Source organism: Stegodyphus dumicola, chromosome 5 (assembly GCF_044657685.1).
Source record: "Stegodyphus dumicola isolate Sdum_Otavi_A_Nest chromosome 5, ASM4465768v1".
NCBI classification, from domain to species: Eukaryota; Metazoa; Arthropoda; class Arachnida; order Araneae; family Eresidae; genus Stegodyphus; species Stegodyphus dumicola.
The window spans coordinates 203,777,734-203,796,764 of record NC_140772.1 but is presented as its reverse complement, the minus strand read 5'-3'; the positions used below and the strand labels follow the sequence as shown (position 1 = coordinate 203,796,764).

General features: G+C 35.2%; 1 protein-coding gene across 1 annotated transcript in view; it reads right to left on the bottom strand.

Moving 5' to 3' along the window:
• LOC118190727 (calcium/calmodulin-dependent protein kinase kinase 2-like) overlaps nucleotides 1-19,031 on the bottom strand; it is a 308,782-nt gene that overhangs the window by 139,697 nt on the left and 150,054 nt on the right. Inside the window, exon 2 of the mRNA XM_085817571.1 lies at nucleotides 12,343-12,421. Within this exon, the coding sequence (XP_085673697.1) occupies nucleotides 12,343-12,421 (79 nt within the window). The remainder of the gene's footprint in view (nucleotides 1-12,342; nucleotides 12,422-19,031) is intronic.

Genomic DNA, 19,031 nt, shown 5'->3' with positions numbered 1-19,031 from the left:
GTCTTTCCACCACATAACGACCATGAACACCAATTTGCATCCGCAAACGTGGCCGATTATTTATCATACATGGTAAACAAAATGCGACTCATCCACTATATTAAGGTCGTTTCTGCAATTTTATTTTAGTTTTTAATCCGCTATAGCATAATAATACAATCAAAGTGCTTGATAACGCTGCAAAAGATCGCAATACCGTATCTCTGTTCATCTCACTAAATAATTAATTTAGTTTGGTTTATTTTTATTAAGGCAAAACAAGCAAAGGCTATCTGCCTAAGGAAAAGGATGCCTTCGGAAAGAACTTTCTAACGGAAATTGGTTTGTATTTACGTTACACATGGCAGAAAACCATGAAAGCACCAATGCAGCCCAGGTGGTTAGACCTCACATGTATACCGATTCATTTTCAAATAAAAATTTAGATGTGAAATGTTCTTTCCTTCATCTCCCTTTTCTGATCAATTTTTTAATATCAACACTATTCATATTTCTCTTACGAGCCAGTTTCCCTCAGAAAGTCCTCCCCTAAGGCAGATAGCCTTAGTGTGCTTTCCCATAATAAACTAAACTAAACTAAACCAAACTAAACTATAATTCGATATAAACCCATGTAATAACTGACACGACGTTCAGTGGTTAGCGGTCGTGTGCTTTACCGTATTTAAATAAATAAAGAAAGAAGGGATCAAATTCATTTCATTAGTAAGTACTCGTACTTCGTTTCGTAACAATAATTCTGCTGCTACAATAAACGCCGAAAATGTGTGTTTTTTATTTATTAATACTACATAAAGCATTTTATTTCTATAGCGAAATTAGGCATTTTTGGTATCGCCAAAAAACTGCATATTTGATGGTTTATTTCTTGTCAGATACGTTCAGCCTAAAAACTGCTACTGTAATTAATCTAATGGATGTTTGTTCACATTTGTTTAAGAAATAATGGTGCTTTTTTAGCGTTTTTTTACGGAAGTAGTCACGGGGTAGAGGGTTTACTGTACTTACTAATATGTTCAGAGTAACATTTCTTTTTTTTCATAAAAATTACAGATTCATCAAATTGATAAGCTTTTAAATTTTTCATACGAACACTTATTTGTTTTTTGTACCAAATTCTTCAATAAAAATAATTAAGTAGGGAAAAAAGTAAAGAATAAAATGACGTCAAACAAGATTGTTTTTTAATCTGCAAAGATTCCTTTATTTCATACTATTTTCCTAATTAAAAAAAAATTAAGAATATTATTTCAGGCTTATAAGTTTCTGAATGACAAATGTTTCGTCTAACATCGGCTAATGATACATTTTAAAAATAATAAGTTAAAATCACATTAATTGGATTAAAAATAATTAGATGCCTCCAAATAAAAGCTCAAAATAAAATTTTGTGTCAAAATATAACTAAGTAATATACAGCAAAGTAGAAAATTAAAATGATAAATGCTAGTTTTTCATTTACTTCCAAGCCCGCTTCAAGAATACTACATTTCAGAAAAATAGCTACAACTTTGCTAATCGCTATGAGCTGATGAATTTGAAAACGGTTTATGGATTTATAAAAAAGGGGACACTATAGCTAACTTTTGAAAGAAAAATCTAAAATAAATTTTTAGACAGAATTTTCGATGTTTACCTATCTTTGATATTTATTTACCTTAACTGAAACGAATACACCCTTCAGCATTTTTTTTAACCAGACACCAATATTATATCGCAACGCATATTGAAGAAAATAAGAAAGACTAAATAACATTATTAATGCAATTATTTTCTCATATCTAAAAATTCATAAATTCTATTTCAGAAAGCGAAAACTAATTTCCTATTAACCGCTTTTACTTCTCCCACATATCACTACCTCCTAATCTTAAGAAACGCTTAGCCTAAAGGCAAAATTAGCCCAAAATAGCTATTAACTTCGTTTTGGCACTTTGTGTTGATTCAGTATAAACGGCGAATCACTTTTTTAAATTGTTGCCACCAAATATTAGACCCTGTATTATATTTAAAGAAATCAAATAATGAAAAATCTGCATAAATGTATGCATGTTTATCGCACTGTGATAAAACAACGGATACCAAGAGCCATCAATTTTTGAATAACGCAATTCTCCAACGAATATAGGAATCTGGAAAGCCTAATTTGGAATTTCTTTTATTATCTATTTTATATTTTGTCAGGCGTTGCAATATTGCTGTTGGATTGAATTTTATGGTTTAAGTGCGAAGAACATGATATTTAATAAGTAAAGGTAACACACAAAACGTTAAAAAACGCCCTTTGGGCCGTAATGTAAAATCTAAAAACTTTCAGATTTTTTAAAAAATTTTATGTTTTTTTATTTTTTGTTTCTCTTTCTCACTCCCTTTTCTTAATACTATGTTTTTCAATAAACTTGTTCTTTATATTTAATGGCGCCAGAATCACTAAGATTGCAAACAAAAATTCATTAAAGATTCACTAATGAAGAAGAGTAAAACAGATTTCTCCAGGTCATCGGAATAAGCAAAGTCATACCCATCGGCATAATCGAAATAATTAGACATTTTCCCCTGCAGGCCAAATAACTGTAAAACAAGCAGGGATGTTTTAATTCAGTCTTATACCGATTTTAACGTTTCCTTCCTTTATCGTAACAACGGGCTTCATTTTTGATGGCATATTGCTCTGGTCGCCCCCTCCCAAAATGACACTTAAGAAAATATAATTTCTCTCACAAGAGACAGATTCTCACACACGTATATCCTCTTCGAAAAAAAAATAGATTAAAACATCTAACAGTAACTAAATGGATGGTTCATGCACTGCTGTTAAGGAAAATTTGTATGCATGAAAGAATAGATAAAACACCCTTAGACACTTCAGTCTATTTTTAGAAAAGCACCGTCGTTTATTTTGGTGACTCGCGAAGCAAATAAAGAAGATAGAAACCCTATATACACTCGATTACTACTTTCCTACTAATGTTGATAAACTACGTGCTAACCAAATGATATCTGAACAAAATATATATTACCTGTAGTTCTAGCTGTTAAAAACCTAGTAAAAAAGTAGTAAAAAAGTCATTTAACTGTTAAAAATCTAGTTGACTGTGTAGCGTCTATTCGCTATGTTATGGTTACGTAAGTAACAACTCCGAAGAAGGGTTAAAATACTCTAAGATAAATCCCTCTTGGGCACACAGGAAGCCAACACCATTGAATAGAAAATGTAAAATTAAACTAATGCTAAGTAAAATAAACAGCCCAAGCAGCATAGAGTTGTTACCACGTAGTTGACTTTTATCTAAAAATCACCGACGTAGCCTAATCGGTACAAAATAAGTACGACCGTGAACTAGCAAGCTTTAACTCGTAGCAACAGCATGGCAGAGAGGCAGAACATGCTCTCTCTCTAGCTGTCTGTCTCTCTTTCTCTGACTGAAGTACCTCAGTTTAAATAGTACTTTCTCCCCTAGTTTGCATAAAGCGTGAAACTGCCAACCTCATTCTGCTAACAAAGTGGTTTTCCCCCATGTGTAATGTGTATACGAGACAGTTTCTCTCAGAAAATCCTCCACGAAGGTAGCCCGCTCCTTACGCAGATAGCCCTCGAGGCTTTGCCATAATCACATAAACCAAACCAAACCTAGTAGGAAAGCGTAGGTAGGGAAATGAGAGCGTATAGGAAGGGCTCTCTTAAAATAAAAATAACTATTAGAGAAATAAGGCAAAACCCTACTGCCAAATCATATCCAGTGATATAGTAACTCAGATGAATTATTACAGAATTCATAGGACATGCTTATTGGCTTAAATTACAGTTTATTTTCAATCTGTAAAGATATCATACATCTTATTCTAAATTAATTTATAGGCTCTACAAAAGCGTATTATTTCACCTTTTTGTGCTGTTTAATTCATCTAAAACTAAAGAAATAATTAGTCATAGCAATTCTGCTGCTATAATAGGATTCTTCTTTTAATAAATTTTAAATTCTTTTCTAAAAAAGGAAAAGCGATCTGAACAGTTGTGAGATCTAGAAGTAACTGTATTCGCTATCTTACGAAATGCTTTGAACTTGTAACTTTCGTACATTAAATTTACAACACATTCAATTTCATTTGGCCATTAGAGAATGAGTATTTATACCAAAAATAAATATTCCAGGATCCCGAAAGCAGTATGCGTTTCTAAGAGCCACCTTGCTTGATAAGGTTTCTCTTGCACTAAAAGAGGACAAAATGCTGGTTTACGAAGTAAGCAATTGCTGGCAAATGAAAGTAATAATATGGTGGATGAGCAAGAAACCTCTTAGTGTAATTAATAAAGTTAGTGGGTCGTTGTTTACGCGATAAGAGGACAAAGGTTGCCATAAAGGAAGAAATGCGTTTCCTAATGATATTCATTACATTTTCTTTCTTGCATAACTTTGATGCATTTGTTAAAAATTGCCTGAAGCATTTCTCGTAGTTTATAATACCTTTTCATTACAGCTCCATTACAGAAATGAAGGACATGACTTACGATCATAGAATAACTACATTTATGAGCGAAAATTCGGCTTGTTTTCGAAATCTCTGGTCAAATTTGATTTTATCGTTATAAAATTAAATTTGACGTTATAAAAATCAAATCCGTTGTCACCATATTAATAAAATCTGTGCAAACATAGATGCCTTTTGAGATATGCATAAAATCAGTTACGCTTCTGATATATCTTAAGGAAACATATTAATTCATCTAAATAATTTTACCATTTTCTAATTGTTATGTATCACTAAAAGGCTATAAAATCGAGTAAGTCTTAATGATTTCACATGTTTACTCCATGATATTTAAAATGACTAAAATTTCAATGCTTAAAATAAGTGATAATTTTCCCCAAATTCATACATGCATTCAAGAATAATGATTTAATTCAAGGAAATTATTTTAGTAATTGGAAATATCTGTAATGTGTAATATGTAATGCGTATAATACGAGTATTATTATTTTATTAACTAACATAAGCACTGTATAAAAGTACGATCTCATTGAAAATGTCAAAAATAATTAATTTTATGACTATCTTAAGAACCTGGGTTAGTATTAGTTACGGCAGCTTCTCGTATGATAAGCATCTCAAGTGAGAACAAGTAAAGAATCTAGTCACCAACAATCAAAGAAACAATAGAAAGAAACAGGATCATCGTGTTCCAGCATCAATTTCGCAAAAATATCTTTCTCCCTAAATATAGATTCGCGGTGTTTGCCGAAAACATTGCGGACGGAAATGTCGCGAAGAAAACAACGCAAGGAAAAAACATCAAGGGAGAAAAGAATGCATATAAGAAACAGCGCAGTTTTAAAACAACATGGCAGAAAATAATGCGGCTCAAAAACTTTGCAGTTTTAAAAGATCATCATAGAAAATAGCGTGGTAAAAATAAAGCACCACCATCTGCAAACAATTCGCATGATAAGGACACCGTAAGCATATGTGTTCAGATGGTACTATCCCTTGATACCATCGCATGCCTGGAAAGTGGTTAATGGCGTTAAACCGATGATAGCAACGTTGTTCGTGCGGAAATGGCCCCTCTTATGATTGCACGATTCTCGAACTCATTTATGTTCTCGGGAAGACCTGACTCTCCGCGACGGTAGACTATCCCTTCCGTAATCCATTGTCGCCAAAGCCGAGCAACTATCATATCGCTCCAAACAAAGAGGCAGCCTATACGCTGTTTGACCAATCTACTTCTCTGAGGCCTACTATAGGGTTTTTTTCAAAGACCGACAACTGTTTTACTGCCGCTGGTTACATCTCAGAGGCATTTCTAGTCACAATACTGTCCATCCAAGTCGACAGACGAATTCGTGGATCAAGATCAGTGGACCTAGGAACCAGTAAATCGTAGATCATTTCTTTGCAGCTGGTCTGCAACTACTAGGAGTTTTAACCAGTACTTATTATATCATTGGACATTTGCTTGTTTGAATAATTAAGGATGCACCTTTGTACATCTGCACCTGAGGGCTAAATGAAAGATCATGAAATTAATGTATGAAGATTTTGCAATTACATGGCAAAGAAGAATTATGTGGGCTGTCCGGAGACTAGGAGCAGAGTGCACGAGCTGTGGTGCGACTGACAAGCAGTCATTTGAGATCACGTGACGGAGATAAGAGTTCCTATTGGTTTTTTGACCACGGTGATAGTTGGCACAAAATAGAGAGTTTAAGTTCTTGGATGAATGGGCTTTAAATTATGTACAGTACGATAAAAAAACATTTAGCAAAAGACACAAAGTTCATAGATATTTACAAAAAATGCGAGAATTTATCAGAAATATGAAATTGCAGCAGACAACGACACTTGACCATTGTCAGCAGGGCCATCCCTACTAGAGGTACAGCGCGTAAAATTACGCGGGCGGCCAAAATCAGGGCGGCCGGATTCTCGCGATATCACGCCTAAATATTTTTAATTCATTATAAGTACTTGTCATATGTAAGTACTTTTTATACAATTTGTCATATGTAAGTACTTAGTGAGTATAAAATTAAAAAAATATTCATCATTGAATATTTCTTTTAAATTTGGGGGCGGCAATCTTAGGAATGTACGCGAACAGCCAATGGCATAGGAATGGCCCTGGGTGTCAGCCAATGGGTGCAGGCAGATGATAGCACTGAGATTTAGATTGTTTTTCGTAAACAGAATGGTGAATTTAGTGTTGCTCTAGTGAAACGTCACTATTTTCGTACGGATCATGGATCGCAATCATGCTTTTAAACTCTCCCAGCTGCGCAGCTCTTATGCGCATAGCGTGCTTAACTTTGTCTCATTGGCGTCAAAATTTAAATCATTTGCATATCTCTTACCAGTCTACATTCCTGCCGAGTTTGGTGATTGTGGCTTTGTTTCTTCTGGGTGCATACATTTTTCTTTTATGAAAGAGTGTATTTTAGTTGCTTTATTGTTATCAGTTTGCATTGTAGCCTTTTAAATGGTCGCCTGGCAGTCTAGTAAGGCAAATCAGCCTTTAAATTAAATGCAACTTTATAGTCGGATCGTTTGATTCATAATGGAGATAATATTTATGATATAAAAGTTGGTGATACTGCAATGCTTTCATTTCTTTCAATGATAATAAAAACATGCAAACGTGGAAACGAGCTGTCATTTCAAACTCCCCTCCTATTTTAGAGAGATTTTTGGTTTGCTTCCTTGAATTCAGTCAATTCAGTCATAACTCATTTCAAACTATTTTTCAAAAGGGAATTTCAAAGTGTAACTGGGCATTTGTCGCGAGATACGGATTTATAAAGAAGCGTTTGTAAGGAAGATGTCTACTTTTAAATCTTTACTTTAACATTTTATTCAAAGTGATTGCCTGTTTTCCCTCGAGCTCATATGTACACAATGCAAGAAAAAAAAAAAAAAAAAAAAAAAAAAAAAGACAGCTTTATATCTTCCGATCTACTCGGCCGGTTGAGGAAATTCAACTTGCGATTTTATGTCTCATGTATGCGTTTTTATGTTTTATGTTTTTATGTCTTAGAATACATATTAGATTTATATATAGCTATTGTTCTAACATAGGTATTTTGACACAAAATCGGACTTTTTCTGAAAAGACATAACAATATTTTTCCATAATTAGATTATACCATTGAAATTATGCCTAAATATTAATCTTTGTAAAATTTAGTGAGAAACTTCTCGAGAAATTTAAAAATTAATCTTGGGTCACTTTTTTCAGTTTGCGCCAAGAATAATTCACTCGGGGAAATTCTTAATTTATAGTAACCTATTTTCTTTTCCCTTTTCCATTGCGCAGGAGCAGAAAATATGATGCATCGCTCATTTTTTCAAATACTTTTAACGAAGTGCGTAAACCACATTTGGCGTTATTATCGCTTATAACAAATATACCAAACTTCAAAATGTGCCAATTATATAAATTCACGTATATCTTTGGAAATTTGAATAAAAAATTCATTTCAAATTTTTTTGCAGGTATGCTTAGAAATAAATCTACTTTAAGGTGATAGTTAAAATTTCACGGGCTATAATTCAAAAATGTTTTCGAAAATTTTTTAAAATAATAAAAAATACAAATTTTGAAAATAAATCAGAAAATATCTGCGAATTTTATTCGGAGTGAACCTAAATTTCCAACTGGGAAAGAAGTAATCAAGTAAGTTTAATAATAAAGAAGAGATATTAATAAATATAACCAAATTCAATTAACATTGAGGAACTAAAATTTAAGAGCTAATTGTTTAAAAAACTACTCGTGCGATTTTTACAAAACTAGGCATTTTGGCATAATTGAAGTCGTAGAATCGGAATATGAAAAAATAAATAAATAAAATAAAATAAAATAAATAGGCGTGTTGTCTCAGAAACAGACTAATTTCGTGTCAGAATACCTATGTTAGAACAATGCTATATAGAAATCTAATATATATATGATAAGTTGTGCTTTCGAGAAATGAATAGCGCAAGTTAAATTTCATCAATCGGCCCAGTAAAACGGACGATACAGAACTGTCCCATTTTTCTATGCAAGATTTACTTCTCCCAGATCACCCAAAATAAACTCAGCGGGAAAAATATTCGCAGCTGCTTTACGTTTCAGGTAGAGGTTTATCAGACAACATCTGGATATAAAATAGATAATAAATTTCCGAGGCCATCTGATCGACTTCCTTTCACGGTAAGAAACTGTCAATCAGAAGTGTTACTATGACAACGAGAAGTGCCAAATGGAACTGTTCAAAGGAATATCTGCTTTACATTCTCACGAATATGTAAGTTCAGGTATCTAACTATAATCGATGACTCCGGTTATCGGGATCACATTCGTTCTTTCAAAATCTTGTAAATTTAAACCTTCTGCTAATTTTTCCTCAAGGTTTTAGATTTTCACTTGTTTAATTGATATAAAAAAGTATAGTGTATACTTTAAAAAGTATCAAAAATAAAATATAATGTAGAAGGAACGTATATAACATGCTTAGAAAGTTTTTCAAAATAATGTAATAATAAATTGTACATCCTTAAGCATGTCATACATTCACCTCTCTTAATTCAATAACATCTCAACATGCATACCGTTTGAAAAATACCTATATTAATAACACGTCATGACATATCATTCAGAAAAAAATGTAACCCATAAACCCTAATAGAAATTAATAATAATAATAATAATGTTCTTCATTTTCTCTTGCTTAGCCATGACAAGTGCTTATCGTTTAATTTTAATCAGAAACAGGCTATTAAGGCAGTGCTTCACAACCTTTTCTCACCTGCGACGCACAAAAAATCTTTCTGGAATTTCGTGGCACACCAAAGAGTTCCGAGTTATCAAGGAAGTACCGAAAAAATTCAAATACTGACAGTCACACACACAACCACACAACAGTGAAATATATAAAAACATCTAAAATAGACATTATTAAGGAAAAAAAATTTCATTGTGTATTAAATACATGATAAAAAATTGCAAAATTTCAAATACATGTATTTGATTGCGGCACACCTATATCCTACTCATGGCACACCGGTTGCGCAGCACTGTATTAAGGTATCTTCTCCTTCCTTTCCGCGTGCCTTCGTGATAAAAGGTATTCCACTCTTAAGTTGAAACAGTTTTCATAAATATTTACATTTTATTTTGAGAAGCTTCGTAACTAGAAACACATATTTAGAATCAATACTTAAGCAAATAAATTATGCAGCCATTTTCCTCGCACACACCACTTAATAAAGCGAATCTCTCAATTTTAGAATGTCATCAAAAGTCTTATTCAGGAAGCATATTTTCTTAAAAAAGGCTTTTCAATTTAGATCAGTCACAAAGAATCCAAAGACACAGAGTTCCCGATTTGTGTTCCTAGGCGGCGCTATCTTCTACCGTGACGTTTGCTTTTAGAAGTATATGGAAGACTTAATTTCTTCGAAACTGATATCTTTGCCCATGAACCTGCCTGATATGATTAATCCGCGTGTGATCTCAGTGGAAAGAATAAACAAGACTCTGATTACCGTATTTACATTAATTATACATTGACGAGCCAAAACATTTATGGCCATGATATAGGTAAAATTTTAATACTAGTTTACTTTTAAGTCTATTACATTATTTGAGTAACGAAAGGAATTCACGAACAACAAGCGTAAGTATATTTGCAGTAAGCAGAATTTGCCTAGCTAACCTATGACAAGATTTTGATTAGTCTTTTATATTATCTTATTAACTATAAGAATACCTATTTTGTTTGTTTGAAAAATCAAATGACTGCTATGTGCCTACACAGAGGATGTTACACAAAACACTCACCTAGCCAGACAAATTGCCTTAATAAAGCCCTTTCAAACTATCAGGTCTGCAATTTTAAACGTCGACCATTGGTGAGATAAGTAGATCCCACATGTTTACTTCCAAACCTATCGAATTAATTTCCACCTTTTCTAGCCCTGCGTTGGCGACACGCTTTTGAGATTTGTCGTTCGTAGAATTCGGTCGCTAAAAGCGTAGCTGACCTGTGACGGTTGTAATTCTTATTTTAAAGCTTATCTGAATTGCTGAATTATTACTGAATGTTTACGTATAATGTTTTAACATTAAATGTATTCAGTTTGGTTTAAATAGACCGAGAGTGACTGAATTTATTAAGGATATTTAAAATCGAAACTACATCATCCATTTTGGCGTCATTCTAACACAGGAACGTAAACACCATAGAACATATATGTGAATAAAAACTGGACATTAAGTATGACATGCTTGAGTAAGTATGGAAACTACTATGTATTTGATTAGGATTTGTTCGTTTTCGTGTCTAAAGAAAATCACACAGAACAGGTTCAAATAAAACTGAATTTCCTGTCACACTCAGTATCATCGCTTATAACCTTCCTGTCACACTCAGTATTATAAAAGCATGTAAAATCTAATCAAACTTCTTGAGCAGTATTACAACAGTATTATAAACAGTGTATTATAGGTACCCGTACATAATTTTTGCTGCTGTTTTCTGATTTTCAGTATCTTAAAAAGGTAATTACTTTATTTCAAAGAAGATGAGATGCGGGTATACCTAAATGACACTTGAAGTTCTTTCCAAAACAGTAGCACTAAAAATAGAAATATTAAATGTACATTAGTTTATTTGAATTTCAAGGCAGAACCTTTTTTGTTAAGCTAAAAACAAGGTTTAATCCTAGTATCCGGTGCACACGGGATTTGGCTACTTTTGGCGACTTTATGATGAGCAGTAAAAACGGGGCATATACGATGAGTAGTTAACGGGTCATTCAAAGAGTATTGTATGTGTGATTATGGCAAAGTCTCGAGGGCTATCTGCTAAAGGGAGGGATGCCTTCGTGGAGGACTTTCTAAGGGAAACTGGCTCGTATACACGTTACACATGGGGAAATCCATGAAAACGCCCATGCAGCCAGCCCGTTCGCGAGATTCGAACCTCGGACCGAACTACCAGTGTTCAGCGACTTTACCGCTCGGCCGCTGGTGGGCGGTCATTCAAAGAAAATATACAGTTAACATAGTATATAGTATCTATATACTATGTGTGTATAGTATATATATGTAAGATAAAAATTTATGAATCAGAATTATAATATAACTATAAACATTAATTCTTCCTCTCTATTCTAAAATCGTAATAACTTATCTGCATTGCGTCATTCAGATTAATCATGCGATCTTACGTAACCGTTAATACCAGATGCCTCTTGACAACCAATCACCGAATTGTAAACCAAAACTTTTCTCTTTGGGTGCTTCCATCTTGCATAACTACGCACTTCAGCTTTTGCTCTGTGATCTGCTAAGATGTAATTTCACTGGCTTGCTTTCTATCTCAACAATATCAAAAATGTAAATCTTCTGTGGAAAGGCACGACTAGAGTGCCAAGTGATTGTGGCCACAAATATCAGCTGGAAATTAAAATGGAATTAAAACTGCCTCGACTGCCAAGTTCTTTAAATACTACGCAATCAAAATTCTTCTTCAATATGGGTCTAATCACGCATCTACAGTGTTCCGTCATTTCCTTTTGCTTTTATTATGACATATATATATAGAAATACAAGAATTAAAACGTTCTTTGGATCATTTTTGGTGCTGGCGATAATTTTCAAAGTCGCGCCAAAGCTGCACCGTATACTAGGATTTTACCCTAAACAATGCTATTGGTAGTTATTCATTTCTAAAAAGCTATAAAAACTTTTAGGTTTAGTTATAGTTTAAAGCCTTAAAAATCAATCAAAAAAGCATTTGTATCACTGAAAAAGTGCATCTTGTCATATTCAAACTGTCAGAATTTTCTTCTTACCTGTGCATATCAGCTGCTGTCAGACTCTGACCACGTCGACTTGCCACATCTCTCCATGACTGACACAGGCAACTGGATGCTGAAAAAAGAACACGAAAATGAATATTTTAGTTTCATAGATTACATTTATCATTTTACAGAATAAAATAGAATAATCAGAAACACAAAACCTCGATTTAATGTATTTAAAAACATTTTAAACTACCATTCGATTATTTAATTTTAACAGTAACAATCAGTGCATATTCCAGTACACAGATCCTAACATAAATACTTATCAACTGTCACCTGACAGCATTTTAAAGAAAACCAGTACTGTATGTTACTTTTTTTTTTAAAATTTTGATAACAAAATTTATAGATACAAAATAAGCAACGTCGTGAAAAGTTAAAAAAAGGAAGATACAAAGCGTCTTATTATTAACGACTTCAGAAAACTTTTATTAAACCACAAAATGAAAAATATATGTAATAAATAATAGTAATAAAAATTTGAAAGCTTTCAAATTTTATAATACACCCAAAGGTGCGTTTGTTTCATTTACACATAATATTTCAAGAGCATTTGGGCTAAAATTCCTTTGGGATAAAATATTTAATATTGATTTTTCGTAAGTAGTTGTTTTGGAAAACCTGCAATTTATTTAATACGGAGGGGGAAACAGAACACCATGCAAGGGAGGCATATGTAAGGATGAGTCTTAATACTGATGTGTAAACACGTGCTTCTTGCAAGCAAAATCCAGTGGTGAGGAGGCGTCAAGAAACTTTCGGAGCTTCGAGCTTCCTAGAGACTCCTATGGCTTTTCCTATGGTCATGGAAATGTGAGGACCCCATGTAAGCGAGCCGTTCTTTTGCCACGTCCAGCATAAGGAAAGCAGTTGTCTGGTGCTTATGAATAGCTGCGCTTAAAAATTCAACGATTCTGACAAGCTGCATTGTGGTAGACAATCCTTTACGGAGACCAAACTGGTTTGGATGCGCGTTTAGGGCTGGCTGTAGTCTTCTGCAGATAATCCTCTCTAGGATATTTCCCAGTGCAGGAAGCAAGCTGATTGGGCGGAACCCATCCACTCTTGTATTATCTTTTCCGGGTTTGGGAATTAAGATGACAACCGCTTGTTTCCACTCAGCTGGGAAATAGCATAGGTAAAGGCAGGCATTGTAAATGCTACAGAGTTTGTTAATGAAATTACCAGGCAGATGTTTAATCATTGAATTAAGAGATTTTGTCCTTCCCAGGTGCTTTTCTCTTACGAAGTTTAGATATAATAGAGCTAACTTCTGCGGCAGAGGTAAAAACAGGGAGATTTTTGACATTGGGCTGATTAATGCAATTATCGACAAACATGTCAATGTGATTAATGAAATTTCGGTCTGAAGGGGTCTCATTTGGAGTGAACTGCTTGGCGAAGTGGGTGGTAAAGGCCTTTGCTTTGTCTTAGTTGCTGTATTTGAATCCAGTGTCGTCCTGTAGAGGTTTGCTGCTTGTTTTTGTCGACTTCATTAAACGGAGGGACATCCAGAATTTTCCGTCTTCCGCATTTAATTTTTCAATTTTGTTATTCCAAAGTTTAGTCTGGTGGGAGTCAATTAACCTTTTAATGTTGCGATTAAGTTTATTAATTTGCGATTTAATTGCCGGGTCACGTGAGTGGGCAAAGATCTTGCGGAGTCTATTTCGTGTTTGGCTAATTAATTTAATTTCTTGCGGAAGTTTGAAGTGATGTTTTTTATTAATAATTTCTGTTGTAGAATTTTGCAATGCCGTATCAATGCAGGTGGTGATGCTTGTGATAGCCTGATTGATATCATGCGTATTTTTAAGTTGCTCTGTTTTGGGGAGGTGATTATTAATTTCAGATTTGAATTTGTCCCAATCAGTAATTTTGTAAGTGGTGTTGGCTTTAGGCCTGCTAATATCCAGGTGTGCCAGAACTGGCACGTGATCTGAAGAAAGGTCATTGATTACTTCCGTAGTGATCGATAAGTTATCAGATGTGACGAAAAGATCCAGTATATCTGGACGCTGTCTTGGGTGAGTAGGCCGGTGTCTTGGTAAGTAAAATCTTCTGGAGGGTAAATGTAGTATGGGTAACTGAACAGGAAGTTTTGAAGGATATCATCGTTTTTATCTGTTTTGCGGCACCCCCAGCTAACATGTTTAGATTAAGATCACCTCATTATGGTGGGAAAGGGGTTATTTAGCAAATTCTGTAAGTGTTAATCTTGCAGCCTGAGATCTGGAGTGTTGTAAAGGGCGCATACAAGCATATTTCCCCAATTACGGATCCGAACGACGACTCTTACTTCTTCAAACCCGTGAGAATTGTCAGAAGCGTAGAAGCAGGACTCCAAACTCCGCTTAACATAGATTACGGCACCTCCGCCTCTATGTCTGATCCTATCGCAGCGATAACTGCGATAGTTAGCAATACTCAGGGAGTGCGCTGGCGTAGCGTGTGTCTCAGTGATTTGTGCAATGTCATTGTTGTAGTGTGTGAGAAAGTCCTGCAGTTCGCTAATTTTGGTGATAATGTTCTGCGCATTCCATGTCATGATCGTTAGTGGGGTCATTTTTACTAAGGACCTACGATCCATAATTTACCTCAGTATTGGGCCTCACTGTATTTTGCTTTTCAGCCATGGCACTTGTATTGTGTATAAGCTCTATAAGATCAGCGAGGTTCTTCATGACTTGCTGAGCGTCCGCTAATGTAGTTGATCTCAGTAATTGTAGTATTTTAACACATAGTATTATTTCTGCTTCCTGGTAATCATGGAGATGAAAAGTTTACTTATATAAATACTTGAAAATGAAGATGAAAAGGGAAATCTAAATACTAGAAGAGATTTGTAAAATCAAAAGTTCATCTTTGAAAAGCAAAGTCTCTTGGTAAGTAAAATTTTCTATATACAATATTTACACATGAATTATATATATTTGCAATTAAGTAAAAAACTCCACATCTTTGCAAAAAAGTACACAAAATCCATAGTAAAATATGGTGATTACCATTTTGAAATATGAAAAATAAAGCGAGGACGTTTAACTGGGTTTTTCAAGGTTGGATCATAATTGACCAAGCTTTGAATATGTTGATATTTAGAATTTTGAAGCTTAGTAAAAAAGTTATGTGCAGTTTGGAAAATATGATTATGAATATTTGTAAATCTAATTTCTTTATGCAATTGTTGATTTCTCATGTACCATGGAGTATTTAGGATTTTTCTAATTATTTTATTTTGGAAGATTTCAATACTATTTCTGTCTGTTTTTCGAACAGTCGCCCACACTGGAATTGCATACAGTAGAACTCGACGTATTAAAGTTAGATACAGTTGCCGTTTAGTACTGATATTAAGTTTGGAATTCTTGCCAATTAAAGAGCGAAAGGAAATTTATGTCCGCTGTGGCTTTCATGATTGCTAGTTGTGCTTGATCTTTAAAACGCAGTTGCTTATTAAAAGTGATTCCAAGGTATTTAACAGTATTTGCAATAGGTAGAGGTTCCTTATTAATTTTAATGTTGATGTTGACCGGGATATTCTTGTATCTTCGAAAGATCATAATACGACTTTTGGTGGGATTAATTTTGAGATTCCAAGGTTTACACGAGTGAGAAATTTGGCCTGTGGCAATTTATAGTTTATCAAAAGCTAATTGTGGTCGTAATGACTTGGTAGCAATTACTGTGTCATCTGCGTATTTGAAAATTGTAGAATTTAACGGTACTGGCATATCATTAATATATAAAATGTCAAGTGAAGGGGCGAGAACACTGCCCTGTGCTACAGCACTTTCACAAATTTTTCGTCTTGAGAGGGCTGAACCAATCTTCACCTGAAAGGTACGGTTGTGGAGTTAGCTTTGAATCAGTTTTAATGAAATTAATGGGCAGTCGAGCAAGATACAGCTTGAAGAGTAAACCTTCGTGCCACACCTTGTCGAAAGCCTTTTCAAAATCAATAAAAAATGTGGCAACAGTATTCTGTTTGATAAAGGAATCAGCAATGTATTCAGTAAAGTTAGTAATTGGTGAACAGTACTTTGGCCAGGGCGGAAAACATATTGCTCTTCAGTGATGCTATTGTTGTTTTCTAAAATTTGAAAAAGACTTTTTTGATTACTCTTTCAAAAATTTTTCCAATACTTGGAAGTAAACTTATTGGTCTACAACATGAGTTAAGTTCTTTTGGATTTTTGCCAAGTTTTAAAAAAGTTTTAATGATAGAATGTTTCCATTGCTGGGGGGTAGTAGTTGAGCCGAAGGCAGGCATTAATGATATTGGTAATAAGCACAATGCACCAAAACAACTACTATTAATCGGCTTAATCGTCGAATTAAACAAATGATTAGTATGAACAGGACTAATGTGTGGAACTTAAAGATTGAGAATCTCAATCTAAATAGCGGTTCAGTTTGGAACTATGTGTGTGTATTTAATTATGGCAAAGCACACTAGGGCTATCTGCCTCAGGGGAGGGATGCCTTCGTGGAGGACTTTTTAAGGGAAACTGGCTCGTATACACGTTACACATGGGGAAAACCACGAAAACGCCCATGCAGCCTGCCCGTTCGCGGGACTCGAACCTCGGACCGAACTACCAGTGTTCAGCGACTTTACCGCTCGGCCGCTGGAGGGCCCATTGGAACTATGTGAAAAGGCTGAAAAGTACCAGTACCATCAATAAGTCGCTCAGAGGCCAGAATGGCTTTGTTTATGTGATGATGAAAAAAACCTGAACTTTTCGCAGAGCATCTAGCTGGACAATTTGTTCGAAACACCTTCCCTTCTGATAGTGTTTCCGATCAGCAAGTTACTGATTTTGTGAAATCTTGGCTTGAAGTGCACAAAACGTTATGAAACTTGCCACCCCGTATGAAGTTAACATAATCCGCAGAGCGCTCAAATCAAAAAAGGCCCCAGGTGCTGACGAGATTAATAATCTGATGTTAAAAACCTGCCTTTCAAAACAATCAGTAAGCTTACATGCATTCTTAATGCCTGTCTTTTTCACAGCTACTTTCCTCAAGCGTGGAAACACGCTAATGTTCTTCTCATACCCAAACCAGGGAATCGCAAGACAGTGCAGCAAATTATCATCCCATTAGTCTTCTGTCATCGATGAGCAAAATTCTAGAGCGGCTGATTTATAATAGAATGTTTGACAGCTTTCAATGCTTCGCTGATCATCAGCACGGTTTTTTAGGAAGAAGCTTTGTACATCTACCCAGGTCCGAGTTGCCGAATTCATCGGCTCAGCGATACATAGTAAAATGAGTGTTGTGATCCTGATGCTTGACGTGGCAAAATCTTTTGCCCGTGTCTGGCATCCAGGGCTCATGTACAAACTCATAAGACTAAATCTGCCCCGGGAACTGACCTTGATTATCACTTCCTTCTTGAAAGATCGTACTTTCTCTGTCAGGCACGGTAGCACGACGTCGAGCATCAGAAACATCCTTGCGGGTGTCCCCCAAGGTAGTTTTATTGGTCTGATATGTTATATCATTTACGTGAACGATTTCCCTAACTTTCAAGATGATATTAATTTCCTCCTGGCCAGTTACGCGCACGACACGGCTCTTGTTTGCAAGTCACCAATTATTGAGGACTGGTGTAGCCACTGGAAAAGCAGCACACAGCCCACCCCAAATCCAAGATTCTACTCATCAGGAAGTATCGGAAAAGAGCGGAAATCAAGACTCAGGTCACACTCGGCCGTCCTGTCCCAAGAGTTAGCAAGGCAAATTATCTTGGAGTTACACTCAATCATCACTTTACATGTAAAGATCATATGGCACAGGTTTGTAGAAAAGCATACAGAATCATCTTTCAGCTGCTCCCTCTGCTCAAAAGTGAGAAGCTTTCTCTTCTTCTGAAGAAAAGACTCTCCAGGTCATCCGGCTGGTTTAGACTTATGCCTCTCCCGCCTCAGATAATGCTAATGAAAAGGACTACAAGAGACTTTGTGTCGTCCAGAACAAGTTTCTGAGAATTATAACTGATGCGCCTTACTTCGTTAGAAATAGAAGCCTCTACTCCGACTTAAAAGTTGAATCCATCAAGGAATTTACAACTAGAATTAATATTAATAGTCCTGCAAACTTCACCGAAATTCTCAGATACATGATTCAGAGTGAGGATAGGCTCATACGCCCTTTCGTCGCCCACCTCTTTTGCATGAATCAAGCGGACCTACGAGAGAATAAACTGACCCCCTGGACTCGGCGGAAATGTATTTTCATATTTTCTGTTGTTTTTATGCTCTATGGTATATCCCTGATATAACTAACACAAAGAACGAATTTTTATAAACATTTTGAGTGGTTACTTTCTATATTTTATGTTTCTTCCAGTATTCATGTGTGAAATGCTATTTCTGCCTTTTAGAACTCTGGACATTGCAACTGCCGCTGATCGGCTAGGTAGCTCCTGGCCTCCATATGCCTGCAAATTCTTAGATATTTATTTCCGCTCTTTAAGAGCTGACTGTCTATTGCATATAATGTAAATAGTGAACTTTTACTTGATTCTTCTTTTACTGTTTGTATCCTGTATGTTTTACTTTGTACAATAGTTGTCAAGTTAGGAGTTTCGTACTCGCCACCACCACGTGACCAGTCTCATGCGTTGCTTTCAAACCATCGAAGCAAATGGCTTCTTCTTGTATCACCTCTTC